This window comes from Lithobates pipiens, unplaced genomic scaffold (assembly GCF_037356315.1).
Source record: "Lithobates pipiens isolate NorthernLeopardFrog02 unplaced genomic scaffold, aLitPip1_a1.2 Scaffold_18, whole genome shotgun sequence".
NCBI lineage: Eukaryota > Metazoa > Chordata > Amphibia > Anura > Ranidae > Lithobates > Lithobates pipiens.
In genome coordinates, this window is record NW_027507758.1 from 575,314,805 (window position 1) to 575,337,862 (window position 23,058).

Sequence of the window (23,058 nt, forward strand, 5' to 3'; positions counted from 1 at the left end):
ATAATAATAATAAAAGCAATCCCTTATTCCCTTTAATATGAACAGGTGTTTTACCAGACATTCTCGTTAAAAAACAAAGCTCCATTTTGGAACTTGTAATGCTAGAACTGGTCTATAGCTTCCATTATATTGACACCTTGTATATATAATTTGTATGATGCAAAAGCTTGTTTACAGGATTTAAAGTAATTGGAGATGGAGGGTGCAGCTGTGATGAAGAAACACAGACAATTCAGCGTGCAAGTAGTTCCCAGACTGAGGTTTCCTTAGAACAAGACAGAACAGAAAACGGTAAGTGTGAAAAAGATTACAAATATTAGTTTTTTTTTAATTGTCACATTTTTCCAATATTTAACATTTTACAATCTATTAGGGTAGAAGGGAGGATACAGAAGACAGGAGAGCTTACAATCTATTAGGGTATAAGAGAGGATACAGATTGGGAAACACCTTATCGTTTTCTTTCGGCTATCAGGAAAAAATAAATACGATCGAAAAGCTTGAAATCTATTAGGATATAAATTATATAAACAAGGTAACATTTTACAAACTTTGAAGCCATAATGGAAAAATACAGAGGATGGAAGAGCTTACAATCTAAAAAAGGTAAAAGATCTTATAGTCAGGATGCTGCAGATGTTTAGTGAAGTTAGTTTAGGACAGGGGAAACATATGCTGAGTGTTTTGCGTTTTTCCTCACATGATTGTACTGTGTTTTTTCCGCGATTTGTGATATGCAATTTTTAGACTTTCTTTTTTTTTGCCCAATCTGTTGTTGGGCAGATAAAAATAATGCAAATCACAGCAAATACGCACTACAAGCTTTTTTTGCGGCTTCTCCATTGAAGTCTATTGAACCAAAAAAAGCAAAAAAAGTTTCACATTTAAAAAATACCTGACCCTTTCCAAAAACACAGTGGCGGAAAAAGGCATAGTTGTGAACGTTTCCCATAGGAAACCATGTTAAATAGAATGTAGCGCATTTCTGCAAAAAGCATTAAAAATGCATAGGTGTGAACCTGCCTAAAGACATTCTATTTTGTCTTAACCCTTTCCCGCCGAGCGTACGCAGATGTGCGTACTCGGCTTCCGGGGGGTATACCGGGATGATGCCCGCACCTGCAGGCATCATCCCGGTACCGTTTTGTTCAGCGGGCGATTGGCTATCCAGGCATAACAACCGATGCGGCTAAAAGCCGCTCGGCTGTTATGCCGGAGGAGCGGGAGGGGACGTCCCCCCCTCCCGCCGCCTCCCGCCGCTGTTACCGGTGCTCCCGCTCGATCGGGAGCACCGATTCGCCATCCGATGCCTCCGGCCGCTGGGGAGTAAACATGACGTCACTTCCCGTTTACTCGGCTGCCAATGGCGCCGGTTTAAAAAAAATATCCGGCATTCAGAATCGCCGTTTTCGGTGATCTGAATACACTGAAGTCTAAAGGAGGGGTGGGGGGTCTTTTAGACCCCCGATCCCTCCATAAAGAGTACCTGTCACCGCCTATTACTGTCACAAGGGATGTTTACATTCCTTGTGACAGCAATAAAAGTGATCAATTTTTTTTTTATTTTTTTAAACAATTTAGTCATTTTAAAATAAATAAAATAAATAAAAAAATAAAAAAAAAATTTTTAAAGCGCCCGCCGTCCCCGCAAGCTCGCGAAGCAAAGAAAACGCATACGGAAGTCGCGCCCGCGTATGTAAACGGTGTTCAAATCACACATGTGAGGTATCGCCGCGATCGTCAGAGCGAGAGAAATAATTCTAGCACTAGACCTCCTCTGTAACGCTAACCTGGTAACCGTAAAAAATGTTTAAAGCGTCGCCTATTGAGATTTTTAGGTACCGTACTTTGCCGTCAATCCACAAGTGCATGCAATTATAAAGTGTGACATGTTTGGTATCTATTTACTCGGCGTAACATTATCTTTCACATTATGCAAAAAATTGGGCTAATTTTACTGTTTTTTTTTTTTAATTCATGAAAGTGTCCCATTTCCCAAAAAGTTGCATTTAAAACACCGCTGCGCAAATACCGTGTGACATAAAATAATGCAACAATCGCCGTTTTATTCTCTAGAGTCTCTGTTAAAAAAATATATATAATGTTTGGGGGTTCCAAGTAATTTTCTAGTAGAAAATATGGATTTTAACTTGTAAACACCAAATTCCAAAAATAGGCTTAGTCATGAAAGGGTTAAGTTATATCTAAAGGCAAAACTTTTTTTTTTTCTAGGTAGAGTGGGGAGGGATTAAACCAATATACATGTGTAGCACAAATACAACAAATAATGAGGAAATATATCCTGTGATGCAAGGTTAACCACTTGCCGACCGCCTAACGCCGATGTACGTCGGCAGAATGGCACGGGCAGGCATAAGCACGTACATGTACGTGATTTGCCTCCCGCGGGTCGGGGGCCCGATCGGGCCCCCGCCCGGTGCCTGCGGCGGTCGGTTTTCGTTCGGGAGCGATCCCGGACGAGGGGACGGCCATTCATTCATGGCCACCCCCTCGCGATCGCTCCCGACGAATAGAAATCCCCGGTGACATCACTTCCTCTCCTGTAATGTAAACACAGGAGAGGAAGTGATGTATTCTCTCCTCCGTGTCGGTATTTTTCGTTCCGACACGGAGGAGAGCGGATCAGTGAGTTGCACCAACACATCCCACACACAGTAGAACATGCCAGGCACACTCACACCCCCCCTTTACCCCCCGATCACCCCCCCAATTACCCCTGCCCCCCAGTCACAGTGACACCAATGTCATTTTTTTTTTTTTTTTTTTTTTTTTTGCATTGGTGTCATTTGTGACTGTAATAACTGTTAGGGCAGTTAGAGTTAGCCCCCTTTAGTTCTAATGTACCCCCCTAACCCCCCCAATAAAGGTTTAACCCCGTGATCACCCCCCGTCGCCAGTGTCACTAAGGCTGGGTTCACATTGCAGCGGTTTATGAGAACGAATGTGATTCGCACCGCACTGCAGTGCAAATCACATCCGATCTCTGTGCGATTCGAGTTCAGCCATTCGCCGCACCCGCCGCACCCGCCACACCCGCCGCACCCGCCGCAAATTCGCACGGGACCCTTTTTTTGGCCCGCAGCAGAATCGGATCGCATGGGTGTTCACACCATGCGATCCGAGTTTGCAGATCGCACTGCGATATGCGAACTGATCTGGGGGTGTCAGTAACATTTCACTGACACTCCCAGCAGTTCGCATAGGGCAGTGTGAACTGCCGCCGGGAGGCATGCGATGCGGGAACCCGCCGCGGATTCGCGGCGTTTCCGCATCGCTCCAGTGTGAACCCAGCCTAATAAGCGATCATTTTTCTGATCGCCGTATTAGTGTCCCAGGTGACGCTAGTTAGGCAGGTAGGTATTTAGGTTCGCCGCAGCTTTTTATAGCGCCAGGGACCCCCATATACTACCGCATAAAGCCCCCTGATTGCCCCCTAGTTAACCCTTTCACCAGTGATCACCATATAACTGTTACAGGTGACGCTGGTTGGTTAGTTATTTTTTTATAGTTTCAGGGCACCCGCCATTTATTACCTAATAAAGGTTTAACCCCCTGATCACCCGGCGGGTGTCATTTGTGACTAATAACTGTTAGGGCAGTTAGGGTTAGCCCCCTTTAGTTCTAAGGTACCCCCCTAACCCCCCCAATAAAGGTTTAACCCCGTGATCACCCCCCGTCGCCAGTGTCACTAAGGCTGGGTTCAGATTGCAGCGGTTTGAGAACGGATGTGATTCGCACTGCAGTGCAAATCACATCCGATCTCTGTGCGATTCGAGTTCAGCCATTCGCCGCACCCGCCACACCCGCCGCACCCGCCGCAAATTCGCACGGGACCCTTTTTTTGGCCCGCAGCAGAATCGGATCGCATGGGTGTTCACACCATGCGATCCGAGTTTGCAGATCGCACTGCGATATGCGAACTGATCTGGGGGTGTCAGTAACATTTCACTGACACTCCCAGCAGTTCGCATAGGGCAGTGTGAACTGCCGCCGGGAGGCATGCGATGCGGGAACCCGCCGCGCATTCGTGGCGTTCCCGCATCGCTCCAGTGTGAACCCAGCCTAATAAGCGATCGTTTTTCTGATCGCTGTATTAGTGTCACAGGTGACGCTAGTTAGGCAAGTAGGTATTTAGGTTCGCCGCAGCTTTTTATAGCGCCAGGGACCCCCATATACTACCGCATAAAGCCCCCTGATTGCCCCCTAGTTAACCCTTTCACCAGTGATCACCATATAACTGTTACAGGTGACGCTGGTTGGTTAGTTATTTTTTTATAGTTTCAGGGCACCCGCCATTTATTACCTAGTCTCACTAGTGTACCCCTAAATTTAGGGGTGTCTACTTTCCAAAATGGGGTCATTTGGGGGGGGTTTGTGCCATCTTGGCATTTTATGGCCTTCAAAACTGTAACGCCCTTAGAAAGCCTGAAGGCGGTGCTTGGTTTTCGGGGCCCCGTACGCGGCTAGGCTCCCAAAAAGTCCCACATATGTGGTATCCCCGTACTCAGGAGAAGCAGCAGAATTTATTTTGGGGTGTCATTTCACATATGCCCATGGCATGCGTGAGCAATATATCATTTAGTGACAACTTTGTGAAAAAAAAAAAAAAAAAAAAAAAAGTTTGTAATTTTCCCGCAACTTGTGGCAAAATATAAAATATTCCATGGACTCAACATGCCTCTCAGCAAATAGCTTGGGGTGTCTACTTTCTAAAATGGGGTCATTTGTGGGGGTTTTGTGCCATCTTGGCATTTTATGGCCTTCAAAACTGTAATAGGTAGTGAGGAGTGAAGTCAAATATTTACGCCCTTAGAAAGCCTGAAGGCGGTGCTTGGTTTTCGGGGCCCCGTACGCGGCTAGGCTCCCAAAAAGTCCCACATATGTGGTATCCCCGTACTCAGGAGAAGCAGCAGAATTTATTTTGGGGTGTCATTTCACATATGCCCATGGCATGTGTGAGCAATATATCATTTAGTGACAACTTTGTGAAAAAAAAAAAAAAAAAAAAAAAGTTTGTAATTTTCCCGCAACTTGTGGCAAAATATAAAATATTCCATGAACTCAACATGCCTCTCAGCAAATAGCTTGGGGTGTCTACTTTCTAAAATGGGGTCATTTGTGGGGGTTTTGTGCCATCTTGGCATTTTATGGCCTTCAAAACTGTAATAGGTAGTGAGAAGTGAACTCAAAAATTTACGCCCTTAGAAAGCCTGAAGGCGGTGCTTGGTTTTCGGGGCCCCGTACGCGGCTAGGCTCCCAAAAAGTCCCACATATGTGGTATCCCCGTACTCAGGAGAAGCAGCAGAATTTATTTTGGGGTGTCATTTCACATACGCCCATAGCATGTGTGAGCAATATATCATTTAGTGACAACTTTGTGTAAAAAAAAAAAAAAAATTTTTTTTTTGTCATTATTCAATCGCTTGAGGCAAAAAAATAAAATATTCAATGGGCTCAACATGCCTCTTATCAATTTCCTTAGGGGGTCTACTTTCCAAAATGGGGTCATTTGGGGGGGTTTTGTACTGCCCTGCCATTTTAGCACCTCAAGAAATGAGATAGGCAGTCGTAAACTAAAAGCTGCGTAAATTCCAGAAAACGTACCTTAGTTTGTAGATGTGACAACTTTTGCGCAAACCAATAAATATACAATTATTGACTTTTTTTTTACCAAAGACATGTGGCTGAATACATTTTGGCCTAAATGTATGACTAAAATTGAGTTTATTGGATTTTTCTAATAACAAAAAGTAGAAAATATCATTTTTTTTCAAAATTTGCGGTCTTTTTACGTTTATATCGCAAAAAATAAAAATCGCAGAGGCAATCAAATACCATCAAAAGAAAGCTCTATTTGTGGGAAGAAAAGGACGCAAATTTTGTTTGGGTACAACATTGCATGACCGCGCAATTACCAGTTAAAGCAGCGCAGTGCCAAAGTGTAAAAAGACCTCTGGTCATTTACCAGCAAAATGGTCCGGTCTGAAAGTGGTTAATTAAAGTGGAAGTAAACTCCCCCATCGTTTTCAGCCAAGGAAGCTGCCATCTTTGCCTCTGTTTAATCTTCAACTGCTATGGTGCTGCACATGTGATTTGTTATGACACCAGCCATTGGATGGTTTGATAGTTTGGCTGAGAGCACAGCCAATGTGCAGTTAGCATTCCCGGCATGCCTTTTTTTTTAACTGTTTAAATCCATGGGTTTAATTCCACTTTAATAAATGTCCAAAACAATAATAATATAATAAAGTGCTTGTGCTCCGTGTATTGCACAAAGATCCTTAATAATGTAGTATCCTGTGATACAAAGGTAAAATGCCCAAAAAAAATATATATATAAAGTGCACATGCTCCATGTATTGTACAAAAAATTATAATATTTCAAAAATCCTTCATGAAAACATAAAACGTGATAATAGTGATGATATCTTCATGCAGTGTGCACACACCCTCCACCAGATATACCCTCACCTTAAGGACTTTATATAAAATACTGTGATAAATATTATTATCAGCTTGAAAAGATCCTCCTATGGTGGCTAATTTTGGCTTAAATGCTGATACAAGGATCACTCCTTCCTCCTCCTGATTAAAATGCAGATCAAAAGCCACTGCTTCCTCCTGGCTATCAGCAATCTCTTCATATATAACACATGTGGAAAACAATAGAAGCTTGCAATAGTGCAATAATGTTTAAAACAGGATTATTGCAACTTAAAATCCACACTCACATTTTGCATATTAAAAACGCACGTATGCTTATAGACAAAGGGGTGATAACACCAACTGGAGACCGAATCTGCAACCCCGGATCCCGATGTACATCCCGTCCTAAGCCTGTGCGGCCAGAGACTCCTTGCTTGCTTCCTCATCAGCCGATCAAGCTCCTCCCTTGATCGGCTGATGAGGAAATAAGCAATGTCAGGGAATTCCTGTAAAACGCTTTGCGCATAGATGTGTGCAAGTGTAGAGTCTTTGCAATAGAATGGTGAACAGGCGCACGCATGCCCACGGGGATCTGCACACATGCGCGTGCACATGCGCGCTCACACGTGGGCACACACGCATGCGCACACGTCCTTAATTCCCCTTGGTGCCAGATGGCCTATTTAAGGGGAGTCTTGTCCCCCGCATCTTGCTGACTGATCTTCAGCTGTCATGTACCGTACCTAGCGATCCTTGCTTTGCATGAGTGATACCCGTTGCTGTACCCCTGGCTATCCTTGACCTTGCTCCTGGACTTCTCCATGCCTCTGATTACTGGTTTCTGACCCTGGCTTCCTGTTTGACCCTGCTTCTGCCTGATGATTTGGTGCCATGCTGCCCGCCTGCTGATGAACCCGGCTGTTCCTGAGACCCTGCTCTTGTCTAAGTCCCTAGCTTCAGTTAACCCTCGGTTACCTGCCTAGCTGCCTTCTGTTCCTGCTCTGCACACCACAGCTCGTTCCAGACTACTGGATCCTGGCAAGCAGTCCACCCGGGACCACCCTCTTCAGGCATTCATGTCCCTCTTGCCCTTTGGCTTCCTCTGTTTCACCTTCAGTGGAGCCAGGACAGGAGATATAAGAGAGGCCGATCTCGTCAACTCAGTCTCCAATCTGATCCCTGACAAGCAAGGATTCTCTTGCAGCACATGCTTAGGACGGGGTGAACATTGGGATCCGGGGCTGCAGATTCGGTGGAAGGAGGAAGGAGTGATCCTTGTATCAGCACTTAAGCAAAAATTTGCCACCACAGGAAAGAGGAAACACAGGAGGGTCTTTTCAAGCTGATAATAATATTTATTACAGGCTTTTAAATAAAGCCCTTAAGGAGAGGGTACATCTGGCGGAGGGTGTGTGCACACTGCATGAAGATATCATCACTATCATTACCTTTTATGTTTTCATAATGGATTTTTGAAATATTATCATTAAGGATTTTTTGTTCAATGCATGGAGCACCTGCACTTTAAAAAAAAAAAAAATGGACATTTTTTTTTTTCTTCCATAAAGATTTTATTAAGGTTATAACACAGGCAGGTACAAACATGCATAAGCAAAACAGGCTTAGCTTACAATACAAGTCAAGGCAAAACTTACGAAAAGGCAGGAAATATCTCCTGGGTAAACCCAGTAATAGGTAGGGGGGAAGGAGTCCGTTCCAACGTTCTTTTATGGTAAGTGCAAGTGTCACAACTCAGGAGCACAGGCGATAGAAGAGGGAAGCCGGGCGGCGACCAGCACACGTCCAGGCCTCCCAATGATAAATGTGCGGAGGGGAAGGATCAATTATGGCGGAAACGGCACAGCCAGGTATGAGGGAGAGGGAGAAAGAGAAGAAAAGGCAGGGGGGGGGGGGTGACGGGAGGGGGAGAGAAGAGAAGAGGGGGGGGAGAGAGAAGGAGAAAGGGAAAAAGAGAAGAAAGGGGGAGGAAAGAAAGGAAAAGACATGACAAGAAGGGAAACAAAGAGGGAGAGAAAAAGGAGAGGGAAGAGGAAAAAGAGGGGGGGGGGGGGTGCAGCCCCTCGGCCAGAATCAATCGGGGGGGGGGAGCAGGGAAAGGTTCCAGAAGCCCGGGAATGGGTTTAGGCACTAGAGGAGGGAACGTGTCGCTTGAAATCTGCGGTAGTGGTAAAGTGTGACCAACAGGCCCAGGTGATCGAGAATTTCTCCGTCCTTTCCTGCGCAATATGGATCAGCTCTTCCATGTCACCAATCCTGGAGATAGTGGCAAACCACTCACCCAAAGTTGGGGTGTGTGTGGTCCGCCAGTGTCTGGGGATGCACAATCTTGCGGCGTTGACCATGTGCATAGCTAGGGATTTAAAGTAAGTTTTTTTAGACAGGGACGTGTGATGGAGAAGAAACTGCTCCGGTGTAAAGTCCAGGTTATAGGTGGTGACTGCCAGGATAAGTCTGTGGACTTCCCTCCAAAATAGTTGGAGGCTTGGGCAAGTCCACCAGACGTGAATCATCGTCCCAACATCAGCATTGCATCTCCAACAGGTATTTGGGACGGCAGGGGAAAACTTGTGGAGGCGAGAGGGGGTCCTGTACCATCGTGTGAGGATTTTATATCCATTCTCCTGGACAGCAACATTCATCGAGCCACCGTGTGCATATTCGTGAATTCTCGTCCAATCTCCGGGTGACAGGGAAGTAGCTAGTTCCCTATGCCAGGAGGATTGTGATGGGGAGAGGGCCAGGACACCCGGGTCCGAAATGAGAGCATACAGGAGGGAGATGAGGTGCTTCTGAGGTGTCTTGCGATTGCACAAGTCCTCGAAGGGGGTGAGTCGTCTCGTCCAGCAATTAGGCGCATCTCGGATGGAAAGAAAGTGACGAATTTGCCGATAGGTCCAGAATGAAAAGGAGGAGGACTTGGAGAGGCTCTTGAGAGTGGCATGGGAGGCAACCTTACCCCCTGGGTAGAAGTGGGAGGCCAGAACGTCCTCGAAAGGCCATTCTCGCCGAAGAAATGTGGGTGAATTGCCAGGGGGGAAATCCGGATTGCCTCGTAGCGTGGTCAAGGGGCCCGGGGTCGGAGCAAAATCTAAGCCAACTGGGAGTTTCTTGAAAAGTAACAGGGAGGTGTGGATAAATGGGTGCCTGGCAAGCGCCGGGGGCCATTGTGACTGGAGCAACCAGGGAAGAAGGTGGATAGGTATAGGAGAAAAGGCATTTTCCAAAAGAACCCAAAGTTTATCGCGGGAGTGAATGTTCCAGTCTGCGATTCTAGTGAGATGGCAGGCTACATAATATTTATAAAGGTCCGGGAGGGCAATACCACCTTTTGATTTGGGTAACGTGAGACGGGCATATTTGATCCTCGGGGGCGAACCTTTCCATAAGAAGGTAGAGCACATCTGCCGATAAGATAAGAAAAAAGAGTGGGGCAGGGCTATAGGGATGGTTTGGAATAGGTAAAGGAAGCGAGGTAGTACAATCATTTTAAGCAAGGCCGCCCGGCCAAACCATGACACGTTTAAATGTTGCCAATCTTTAAGATAGTTTTGGGTTTGGATCAAAGTAGCATGAAAGTTGAGGGAGTAAAGGTCCGGGAGGTGATGCGGGAGTTTAATACCTAGGTAGGAGATCGTGGTCCGTTCCCACTTAAAGGGAAAGGCGTCCTGACAATGGGTGACTTCGGAAGGGGGCAGGGTGACATTCAGCGCCTGAGACTTGGTATAATTAATTTTGAGGTTGGAGATTCTCCCAAAGGCCTCAAGGTCTTGGAGTAGAGAGGGCAGGGAGGTACGGGGGGACGTCAGGGAGAGCAAAACGTCATCAGCGAACGCGGAGACCTTATATTCCCTGTCCCCCACCGCCACCCCCCTGATATCAGGGTTTGTCCTGAGTTTGTTTAAGAGGGGTTCCAAAGTAAGGATATAAATTAGGGGGGAGAGGGGGCAGCCTTGGCGGGTGCCATTGGTGATGGGAAAGGCGTTCGATAGGTGGCCATTTACTCTCACCGCCGCAGTGGGGGCGGAATACAGTGCCATGATGGAAGCGAGCATGCGGTCCCCCAGTCACATGGATATCAGGACTGCTCGCATGTAGTCCCAGGCCACTCTATCGAACGCCTTCTCGGCATCAAGGGAGAGCAGAAAGCCCTGGGTCTTGGATGAGGTGAGCCAGTGGTGTAGATTTAAAGCACGGGTGGTGCCGTCTCTGGCTTCCCTACCCGGGACAAAACCCACCTGGTCGTTAGGGATGAGGTCAGGAATCAAGGGCAGCAGTCTGTTGGCAAGAATCTTTGCATAGATTTTTATGTCTACGTTTAGTAGCGAGCTTGGTCTATAGCTAGACGGTAGAAGGGGGTCCTTGCCTTCCTTCGGTATTACCGAAATGTGAGCTCTCAACATCTCACCTGGTTGCGCAGACGGATCAGCCAAGGCGTCAAACGTGTGGAGTAGTTTAGGGGAAAGGACATCTTGGAAAGTCTTATAGTATTGAAGGGAAAACCCATCAGGACCCGGGCTTTTACCAACTTTCATTTGTTTAAGGGTAACATCCAGCTCGAGGGGCGAAAACCGCGCCTCTAGAGACCGTACACACTGGGGGGGGATAGATTTAGGGCCATGGAGGGAAAGAAATTCCGTAATAAGGGCATTGTGTGTGTCACGCGCAGTCTGGGACTGTCGGGGCGGTCGGAGGTTGTAAAGTTTGGTATAGAAGGTTTCAAATTCCTTTGCGATGTCAGCATTCTTAGTCAATAGGGGGCCCTTAGAGGACCGTAGGTTATGTACAGTGGGGGACAGTTTGGCGGACTGAACAGAGCGCGCCAAGAGACGGCCACATTTGTTGCCATGTTCATAAAAGATTCGTTGGCCAAGGATGTATCGCCTCTTAGTGCGTCTGCCCAACTCCTCCGCGAGTGCGAGTTTGGATCAGGTCCTGGAGGGTGGATTGAGCCTGAGATTGTTTGTGGGTGAGTTCAAGCAAGTTCAGCCGTTGCATAAGGGAAGATACACATTCCTGGTGAAGTTTTTTGGCCTGCGAGGACAAGGCCAACAGCTCTCCCCTGATCACGCATTTGTGCGCCTCCCAGAGGGAGATCGGGGAGACTACCGAGCCTGAGTTCTCCTGAAAGTAGAGCCGCAGACGTGTGCGGATGCGTTCCAGGGCGAGGGAGTCTTTAACAGTGGACGGGTTAAACCGCCAGATTTTTGTCCTAGGGCAAGATTCGGGGAAAGATAGTGTGAGCGTAATAGGGTGGTGGTCAGATAGGAACATGGGTTCAATGGAGGAATGGTGCAGGAAGGGGAGGTCGGCTTGGGACAGGAAGAAAAAGTCAATTCTGGAATATTTTTGGTGGGGGGCCGAGAAGTAAGTGTAGTCTTTAGTCGAGGGATAGAGGGTGCGCCACGCATTGTGGAGGGACAGGGCTTGCAGTTGGGCTTTGATCTGGCGTAGGGCCTTATAGGGCAACGATGAGGTTCCGGTGGACGTATCTAGGAGAGGGTTTAGGGGTACATTAAAATCACCCGCCAGAAGGAGCATTCCGTTCTGGAAGGAGGACAGAAGGGCACAAGTTTTGCGGAAAAAGGTGACCTGGTGCTCGTTGGGGCAATAGATATTGGCCAACGTGATTGGCGTGGATGCATAAGTACCTTTGAGAAAGACGTACCTGCCCTCAGGGTCCACCAGGGAGTCAGTCAAATGGAAATTGGCATGCTTGGAGATAAGGACAGAGACGCCCTTTGATTTCGCAACAGGATTGGTGGCATGGAAGGCAGACCGGTATACGTGGTTAGACAGTTTCGGAATGGCATCAGAACGGAAGTGCGTCTCCTGCAAAAAAATAAAGTGAGCCTTGAATTTGGTTAAAGATGAGAGCACCTGGGACCTCTTTTCCGGTAAGTTTAGACCCTTCACATTAAGGGATACACATTTCAGCTGCAGAGGGCTACTAATCGGGGGAGAGGGCCGCATCACCAGAGGCAAACGGAAGCAGGACCCGTACCCGGGGTCAGTAGGAGTAGGGATCTAAACGGGGGAAGGATAGAAGGGGGGCTACACCCCTAAGAGAAAGCGGATGAGAAGGGCAAGAAGGGGAGGAAAGAGAAAGGAAAGGGAGGGGGTTTGAAAAGGTGAGATCGAGAGAGAGGGCAGGGAAGGGACAGAAGAAAAGACAAGGAGGGGAGAAAAGGGAAGGAAGAGCCGGAAAGGAAGCGGGAGGAGGAGAGAAAAAGGAGACAAGGGTGGGGATCCGGAGGGGGGATAACCAGAGGTAGGGTTAGACCAGCTACCCACCTAAAGGGGTGGAGGGGGGATTCCGGTATGTCAGCTTGGTCTTCAAAGAGACCGCTGTGTGAGGACTGTAAAACAGGCGGGGACCGCAGGATGGCCGCGTCCCGGGGGTGAGAGTGGAGGTGAGGGGGACTCCACCTATTGTAAGGTGGGCCCGAGCGTAGTGGGGAGCCTACCAAGGAAAAGGGGGGATCCTAAGGGAGGACCACGTATGGAAACAGCAGGAACAAACTTTGAACATAATATCATGCAGTAATTGCAAACAAAACATGAAAGAGAGTTCAGCTAACATTCAAACAGCCTAGATCGCCTTACAAATTGAGCACAAAAAAGGAGAGCCGGAAGCCGGCCAAGGAGAAGGAAGTCCGTGCACCAGCCAGTTCAAGGGGATGCGAGAAAAAAAAAAAAAAAAGGAGAAAACCCCCAACAACCCCCCCCTCACGGTGCAGTAGCCCCATCCAGAGGGTAAGGTGTAGGCCAGAACATATCCATTAGAGATCTTCTCCAGAGAGAGCCAAGCAGATGGAGGCGCTCAGGGTCCACATGCTTCCAGGTATGGTGATGGGTGCAAATGAAAAGACCATAGGACAGCCAGTAGCTAGTGGGTAGGAAGGCGCACGTTGCAGTTCCTCAGGAGGCGTGAGAGGCTTCGTGTCACAGGTTCTCGGAAGGGGAGTGAGCGGCAGAGAGCAGCGAACGGATCCATCGCAGGAACAGTGTGCATTAAGTCTATTGCCAGGAGCTGAGCGTGGAGATGAGGCGGAGGCACGATAAACTCAATGCAGGTGAGGTCTCCACTGTGCACTATACGAAGGGAACGCCGTCCCCAACGACATTCAAGCCATAGGTCAATCCAGTCTCCCCTCAGATTTCCAAAGGGTCGAGACGAAGGTTCAGAACGAGTCGGCAGTAGTGGCAAGCAGCGGACGAAAGTAACTAGACGGTGATCCGTGCGGGTAGAGTCGTTCGGGGGGGCTGAAGGACAACTTCGAGGATAGGCACATGGTCAGAGAACGAGGGGATCGGACGGCAGATCTTCGGCGGCAACAGAGTTCCTCATTCCACCAAATCTTCCCCTCTCATTAACGGAGGAGAGGGGCTGCGCTGACGTGGGTCGCGGCGTACCGGGCGGGCATTCGGCGACACCGGTCCAGGCCTACGATGACGGGATTGCTGACGAACCGCTTTCGGTGAAGGGTTGAGCGTCACCGGCCTCCAAGGTTCAGCTGGGAAGAAGATGGAATACCAGTCCGGAAGTTCAACAAAAGGGAGATCAAGTTGAGCACAAAAAGCCGGAAGGTCTTCAGGCGTACGGAGGAGAGCCGAGCGCCCCCTGGCGGATGCGGATAGGCCAAAGGGGAACCTCCAACGATATTGGATGTTCCTGGTGCGCAGGGCCTCCAATAATGGTCGCAATGCCTTCCTGTTCTGGAGGGTAATCTGCGAAAGGTCCTGGAACAGCTTCACCTCAGTTCCATTAAACAGTATACGGCCTCTCATACGTGCCTTGCGGAGTATTTCTTCCTTGAGGGGGAAATTCACAAGGAAACAAATTATGTCTCTGGGGGGCTCAGAGTCTCTGGGTGGAGGACGGAGGGCACGGTGCGCCCTTTCCATGTCTATGGGGGAGTCCGCCGGCCGCTCCATGAGGTCGTTAAAAATGGCGCATAGTGTTGGCTGGATGGCGTCAGGTTCGACGGTTTCGGGGATCCCTCGCACCCGAATATTGTGCCGGCGGCCCCGATTGTCGAGGTCCTCAACATGTCTGTGAAGCTCAAAGACTTGGGCAAGTTGGGAATCATAAGCAGACTGTACCTGGCGAATGGCGGCAGCGTGCGTCTGTGTGGTCTGTTCCACGTTGTCCATGCGGTGGGCCACCGCAAGGATGTCGGCCTTAAGATCTGCAATCGCCGCTGTCACTGTACATTTAATGTCCTGTGCCACCTTCTCCAGATCCAGGAGGCTCGGAGGATGAGTCCCTCCGGCTGCAGACAAGGATGCTCCGGGCATGGTAGCAGGCGATGGTTCGTCAGGCGAGGCCGGGGACTGGGCCTGCAGAAGCACGCGGGCCTGGTGTTTCTGAGACCGGAAAATCTCCGGAATGTGCCTCCCTTGTGGGGTCTGGGGATCCTTAGGGGTGCGGGAGACGGACGAGCTTCTGGTGGATCTGTGCATAGCAGGGAAGGGTGGTAGGCTCCCGTATGTGCAGCTAAAACGTCCCCGGAATGCGGGAGCTCCCAAGTTAGGCAGCCATCTCGGTCTCCGTCCAGGCCGCGCCCCAAAATTTGACATTTTACCTTTGTATGACAGGATACTACATTATTAAGGATTGTTTTGCAATACACAGAGCACGAGCACTTTATTATATTATAATTTTTTTTGGACATTTATTGATTACTCTTGCATCACCATATATATTTTCTGGTTATTTGTTGTATTTTTGCTACACATGTATATTAGTTGTATAGCTATTTAATTGCTACATATTTGATATATCAGTTTGTATTGTCACATTTGAGGAAGTGTGGGAAGTGCTGGTAGCTGTATTTTAGTTTATTTTTTTTATGCTTGCTTTTGATTTTATTTTTTTATTTTAGATTTTCACTTTAGGGGAGGAGTTTGGCAGCTCACAAGGTTTTTACCCACTTGAGGGATTTTTTGTTTTGTGGCCCTGTTAGCGAGATTCACCCACTCGATTTGTCTAGTTTACCATTATTATTGAAAGTAAAAGAAAAAGAAATCTCAACATTTGCGTTGTCCACATAAAAGTAATAGAGGGGAAATATTCTGGTGACCTGGGGGTCCCCAAGGAATTACCTTAATTTGCAGTGATTTCCTTTCACTTCCTGTTTGGCTATGGGATTGGAATTGAAGGTAAATGCCTGCAAAGGGACATGGATGGCAAGGGTTTTAACCCTCCTTTGCTCTATCCAAAATAAAAATAAAAGTTTTGCTTACAGCTTTACTTTAATTATGAACAATACCTGGTGCTTCAGAGTAGACAAGATAATTTAACCTCCTCCCATGTGAAAACACTCAAGTCTAGCATCTATATAGCATCTATCTATATACGTCGGCAGAATGGCATGGCTGGGCACAATCACGTACCTGTACGTGGCTCCTTAAGTGCCCAGCCATGGGTTGGGAGCGTGCCACCGGCGGCATGCTCTCGACCCGGTCCTGAGCTCCGTGACCGTGGCCGCGGGACCAGCGGACCCGATCACCGCTGGTGTCCTGCGATCGGGTCAAAGAGCTGAAGAACAAGGAGAGGTCTGTGTAAACAAACCTCTCCCTGTGCTTCCTAGTGTGGCTGTCACCGATCGTCTGTTCCCTTTTATAGGGAAAGACGATCAGTGATGTCACATGCCAGGCCAAGCCCCCCTAAAATAAAAAAAAACACATAATGTCACACATAACCCCTACACTGCCCCCTAGTGGTTAACTCCTTCACTGTCAGTGTCATTTACACAGGAATCAGTGCATTTAAATAGCACTGATTGCTGTATAAATGACAATGGTCCCAAAAATGTGTCAAAAATGTGCGATGTGTCCGCCATAATGTCACAGTCACAATAAAAATCGCTGATTGCTGCCATTACTAGTAAAACATTTTTTTTTATAAAAATGCTATAAAACTATCCCCTATTTTGTAAACGCTAGAACTTTTGCGCAAACCAATCAATAATCGCTAATTGTGATTTTTTTTTACCAAAAATATGTAGAAGAATATGTATCAGCCTAAACTGAGGAAATTATTATTTTTTTATATAGATATGGGGATATTTATTATAGCAAAAAGTAAAAAATATTGCATTTTTTTCAAAATTGTCACACTATTTTTGTTTATAGCGCAAAAAAAAAAAAACGCAGAGGTGATCAAATACCACCAAAAGAAAGCTCTATTTGTGGGAAAAAAATACGCCAATTTTGTTTGTCATGTCGCACAACCGCGCAATTGTCAGTTAAAGCGACGCAGTGCCGAATTGCAAAAAGGGGCCTGGTCCTTTGGCTGCAAATTGGTCCAGGGCTTAAGTGGTTAATTAAATATACTTTAAGTGAAAAATCCCTGAAAATTATTTAAAGGATCCAAGTTACATAGTCTATGACTGATTGATTTAAACTTGTTGGTGCCATACAAGAAATATCTGATTCCAATAAATTGTGGTTTCCTGTTAAAAGCTACTAGAAACTGCATCAATTGACTGAGGTTATTGTTGTACCCACAGTGTGATCAGTCATGTCTGACAAAAGAATGTGGGTCCTTGAGGGTATTATAAATGCATTTTAGGCAACAGGTTCTGCAATTCACCTTAGGAAATATAAAATGTTCTAGAATCACGTGTGAATTTTGAGATTTACAAAATCAAACAGCTAATTAGATGCCAGACGTATAATATGTACTAGAAAAATCATGATCATTTACATTCTCAAAGTTTCAATGAATCTTTTTGCTTTTAATTAATTAGCTAGTATTTTAGCTTCCATATGCATAAAGTATGTAATTACAACTTACGGAGTTGAATCACTAAAGGAACAGAGGCTATGAATGTTCACCTGGCTTAGAGAATAAGGTTTTGTGTGTGTGGTAAATCAACCCCGGTGAAGACTAGCAGGTGTATTCAATACAATCATGTCATTAGATTCTGTATTTTAAATTATTTCTTTAAATGTGTAAATGGACTAAAGTATCTAATTTTATATTTGTACTGTTTTTTTAAACATAAAAAAAATATTTTTCTTTGTAGGAATTCTGGAGTCATGTTCTTTCTTGACCCATTCTCAGTTCTTCTGCTGGTTCTGTTCTGTCTTTTTTTGGTGAAAGTCACTTGTGGCTCCAACCAGAATGTTTACCCTAATTTCCCACCTGGCCCAAAACCTTTACCAATAATTGGAAATATGCATATTCTGGACCTGAAAAGGCCATACAGGACCTTCTTAGAGGTAAGGTGCAATGATAAAGCAATTGAGAATAATAATAATAATAATTTATTGTTTTTATTTTAGATTTGGGTTACTTTACTAGGTTTATTTAAAGCATTTTCCTCAAATATGTTCAAAATGTCGAGGTAAGATGTGCGCAAATTGAGCTGAATTTGCCAAGTCAGTGGTGTAATAGATCTCTTTGTCTCCCTCGGTCATAAGCTCATTCACCTGTTTTTCTTTTGACCCTCGGGTTCTTTTTGGTTAATAGCTTTAGAAAAGACAAAGTATAGACAGACTATGCCCCCGTACACACGGTCGGAGATTTCGACAACCAAATCCGTCGGATTTTCTCCGTCGGATTTTGTCCTTCGGATCTTGTCCGAAACTGTTGCATACACACGGTCGGACTAAGTTGTCGAAAAATCCGATCTTTCAGAAAGTGATGACGTAATTTCGTTACGATGGGACTACATTCAGGCTAGTAGCCAATAGCTTTGATGTAGGAATTTGATCTGAGCATGCGTGGCACTTGAGCCGATCAAAATTCGCTACACATGATTGGAGTATGTCCGACCGGCCCAGTTGGTCGGGAAATATTTCCAACATGTTGGAAAATTAGGTCGGACGGATATTCCGACGGAATCAGTCCGATGCATACCACACACAGTCGGATTATCCGACAACACGGTCTGATAGGACACATTCCGACGGATTCTCCGACCGTGTGTACAAGGGCTTTGACTTTTAAACAACAGCAACAGGTAGAGAGTGGAAAACATCTGGATGGAAGACAACTGGAACACAACATGGGTGAATTTGAGAAACAAATAAATGTTCAAGAATTCAAAACTTGTTAGTACTGTAATTACTTGCAATGACTACTTTGAAGAGCAAAAAAGCTGAGCATGGTTTCAAAACTATTTCCAAATTCCATGAACTTGGTTAGAGGTACCTTGGAATCAGTGTCCTTTTCACAAGCCTTATCCAGAGTCACTGTGTTATGGTTTCCCAAGCACCCTATTCTGCACAACCAAGGGCTGGCAACATTGCATATTCTCCAGGTCCATGGTGCCCAACCTTTGTGAGGGCTTTATGTGGTTCTTTTTTTAAATAAGCTGTAGTGAGTGAAAATATGGGAGCATACATTTTCCTATTTTTTCAGCATACTTTGAGTCTGAACAGACCTCTCCTCAGCCTGCCCCCCCCCCCCCCCATTAGACAGCATCCAACCTTGCTAGCCTGAGCGCCGACCCTTAAGTACAGTGCCTTGAAAAGTATTCATACCACTTGAAATTTTACACATTTTGTCATGTTACAACCAAAAATGTAAATGTATTTTATGTGATAGACCAACATAAAGTGGCACATAATTGTAAAGTGTAAGGAAAATGATAAATGGTTTTGAATTTATTTTTTTACAAATAAATATCTGAAAATTGTGGTGTGTATTTGTATTCAGCCCCCTTTACTCTAATATCCCTAACTAAAATCTAGTGGAACCAATCGCTTTGAGAAGTCACCTAATTAGTAAATAGAGTCCACCTGTGTGTAAATTAATCTCTGTGTATATATACAGCTGTTCTGTGAAGCCCTCAGAGGATGTTATAAAACCTTAGTGAACAAACATGCCACTATGTGTCAAAAAATATATATAGAACTGGTTAGGACTCTAATTGTGCCTCTGAGGAGTATGAACAAGTGAAATATAATAAAAAAACTTATGAAAAAATAGACAATTTTATTTACTATAAAAACAGATGAAAAAGGTACATTACAATTTATGCAATTAGGTTTAAAATCACAGTGTACAGATCCCCAACAATTAATAGAAATGTGGCCTATGCATTTTGCGGACAGTGTCGCTTCGTCAGGGCCTTGAAGATAGCACAATATGGCATTGTGTGACTTCTACAGATGAAACATCAATTAGTACTGTATAGATTATATAATTACATAGATAAAAATGTAATACACAATGCATATAGACATTAATGCATTCAGCTTTACATAAGTAAATATTAATAGCATGGTATCATACATATTTATCAATAAAATTAAAATATTTGTAAAGCATTGAACAAACAAATACAGTTAGTAAAAAAACAGCATCATGAAGGCCAAAGAAAACACCAGTCAGGTCATGGATAATTTTGTGGAGAAGTTTAAAGCAGGTATAGGTTATAAAAAATATCCCAAGCTTTGAACATCTCATGGAGCACTGTTCAAGCCACAACTGCAAACCTACCAAGACATGGCCATCCACCTTAACTGACAGGCTGGGCAAGGAGAGCATTAATCAGAGAATCAGCCAAGAGGCCCATGGTAACCCTTTAGGAGCTGCAGAGATTAAGGATGATCGAACAGTTCGGCCCGAGCATAAGTGTCATTCAGATGTTTACTGAACAGCTAAACAAATGGGTCATTCAACTGTTTGTTCGCCCCCCCCCCCCCTGAACCGACCACAATGCATTGCGATGCTGAACAGTGCATTGCAAGCCCTGATTGGCTGAAGCAGTGAAAGCTCCAGCCAATCATGGCACAGATCACTGCCAGAGTCATGACTGGACACTGTCATCATGACTTTATCCAATCATGGCTCATTCTCACCCCACAATGGCAATAATTTTCAGTGTGATTTCGGCACGGAGAGAGATAGAACAGGGCTCTGTTCAGTGCTATTAGTAAGTTAGTGTGGTTTACTGTGCTATTTTGCTCAATTGTCAGTGTAGAATATTAGTTTAGTTTCAGTCTACGGATAGTGTGAGTGTAGTGAGGAGGACAATCATTCAGCTTTTCATAGTGTGCAGCTACAGTAGGGACAGCTCAGATAGTTTCAGTGTAGTGTAGTGAGACCGTGTCAGTAATCTTGTCATTAGTGTATAGCTAGAGTAGGGACAGTTCAGCTAGCGTAAGTGTAGTGATGGCTGAACTCCATCTATCTGATTGCGTTACTGCCAGTTTAACTCCATTTACTTCTGTGTGTGTTACTGCCATTTTAACGCCATATAGTTCTGTGTGCGTTACTTCCCGTTTAACACCATATAGTTCTGTGTGCGCTACTGCCAGTTTAACGCCATATAGTTTTGTGTGCGTTACTATCGTTTTGTGTGCATTACTGCCAGTTTAATGCCATATAGTTCTGTTTATCACTGTACGTTTGGCGCATTATATTGCAGTATATTATAGTGTATCCATGGAGTGTGTCTGTGTAGTGTGAGCACTCAAATTAAATTGCACCAAACACCACTTTACATTGATTAAAGTGCATCTACATACAGATTTTCACTTCTTCTTTACATTTGCTTATACGCACCGCCCCCTCCCTCCCAATAATGTCTGGGAGGACAAAAAGGAGAGGCAGATGTTCCCTTGGCACTGTAAGGGGGTCACTGTAAGGGGATCAGCAACAAATGTGTCCACAGGCAAAGGTGATCTTGGTGGTCAGTCCTCAGGCAGGGCATAATTTCCTCTGTTTAGTGAGTTTGCATATGCTATCCAGCCACAGCATGCAGAGGAGGTGGCAGACTGGCTTACTAAACCTTCCTCAGCCTCCTCATCCTCTGTCACACAAGCAGAGACAAGTGTTCAGTCCCCTGCAATTGCCAGAGTGGATAAACCTTCCTCATTGTCCACATCTATTCCTGCCATAGCCCCAACATCAGCCATGGAGAAGTCAGCTAAGTTATTTGACCACAGTATCAGACACTTGCTCCTTGAAGATGCCCATCCATTACTGGATTCAGATGTTGGTTCTGAGGTTGAGGATGACAGGAACATGTGCCTAGAAAGAGGGTCGAACACTGGTAGACAAATTGGCCTTCATGTTCCCCCAGCCACAGCGTATTGTCAAGTTGTCTCCAGTGGTAATGATGATGATGAAGATCGAGGAGATGGAGGTGATGATAATGATGATGAGGTCACTGATGCGACTTCTGTGCCAGATAGAGCAGAGGAGGAAACTGAAGGTGAGGGGTCACAACCCCAAAGAGGCCATCATCAAGAAAGAGTAGAGAGCAGCAACCCTATTCCATCACATTCAGCATCTGTTATCTCCCGACCCACTCCCCAAAGTTCAACTATTTTGTATTTAAAATGTATAAAACAAATATTTTTTTGAAGTGTATTTGTTCTGAGCTAAAAAAAAGTGTGATTTTTCCCATTTACCAATCTACCACCTAGCTTGGATCAAACAGAACATGATCCCAAAAGAGAGCGCCATCCACCCACTAATAGGCCGGATCCCACAGAGCTTCAGGGTTAAATGCAATAAACTAAATCTGGCCTCCTAACCCCTATCGATCGAAACCCAGACTTCCCTCCTGGACTCTGAACTTAACTCACATACAGTCCCTTGTAAAAGTATTTACCCTCTTGGCATTTTTCATGTTTTGTTGCCTTACAACATGGAATTAACACTGATTGTTTGAGGATTTGTATAATTTAAAGCAGTTGTATACCCTTTTTTTAAAATTTTACCTACAGATAAACCTGTATGGTTTAGGAGATATTTACTTTGCATGCAGCGGCGCAATGCAAAGCAGACGCTGCTGGACCGTGTCGGAAAAAAGACTACTGCACGCATGCGCGGGAGTGACGTAATTGTTGCTTCGACCACTCGCAGCGTCGGAACCATGAGCCACGATACCCGGAAGAAATGCAGAGGGAATGTAGTAGGCTTTGTGTGTGTATGTATGTATGTGTATGTATATATATATATATATATATATATATATGTGTGTATATATGTGTATGTGTATATGTATATATATATATATATATATATATATATATATATATATATATATATATATATATATATATATATATATATATGTGTGTATATGGGTGTATATATATATATATATATATATATATATATATATGTGATAAGTATCATATGTGTGTGTGTATGTCCATGTATTTTATATATATGGTGTTAGATGGACACATGCAAGATTGACCAGGCCAGATTTCAGTGGACTGACTTGTTGAATGACTTGTCCGAGCCAACTCAATTACACATATCAAAGGGGACTTGTTGACCAAAAGATTGTTAAGGTGGTTTCTGTTAATCTAATTACACACATTGAAGGAAACCTGTTGGTATTAATATGCAAGAATTTAGATTGGGGTATAGGCCTTATTCTATACACCAAAAGGTTGTTAAGGTGGGATCTGTTAATCTAATTACGCATATTGAAGGGAACTTGTTTATGTTTATATGCAAGAATGCAAATTAGGGCAGTTTATGACTACAGCTGTTCACGGCTAGGAGTAATCTTTTGTCACTATGAAAAAAACACAAGGAGATCAAAGCATTTAATGGAAAGGGCCAATCAAGTTGCTCAGCCATTCAATGCTTAGGATATATAACATGGC

At 45.1% G+C, this 23,058-nt stretch overlaps 1 protein-coding gene across 2 annotated transcripts in view; it reads left to right on the forward strand.

The window, feature by feature from the left end:
• The first annotated feature begins 132 nt into the window (after positions 1-132).
• The window catches only part of LOC143989055 (cytochrome P450 2K4-like), a 69,502-nt gene continuing 46,576 nt past the window's right edge, over positions 133-23,058 (forward strand). The window contains exons 1-2 of one of the 2 annotated variants that reach the window (XM_077489061.1): positions 133-291; positions 17,502-17,697. In XM_077489061.1, coding sequence (XP_077345187.1) covers positions 17,515-17,697 — 183 coding nt within the window. In that variant the 5' untranslated portion in view covers positions 133-291; positions 17,502-17,514. The remainder of the gene's footprint in view (positions 292-17,501; positions 17,698-23,058) is intronic. The other variant, XM_077489062.1, reaches the window with a different exon arrangement.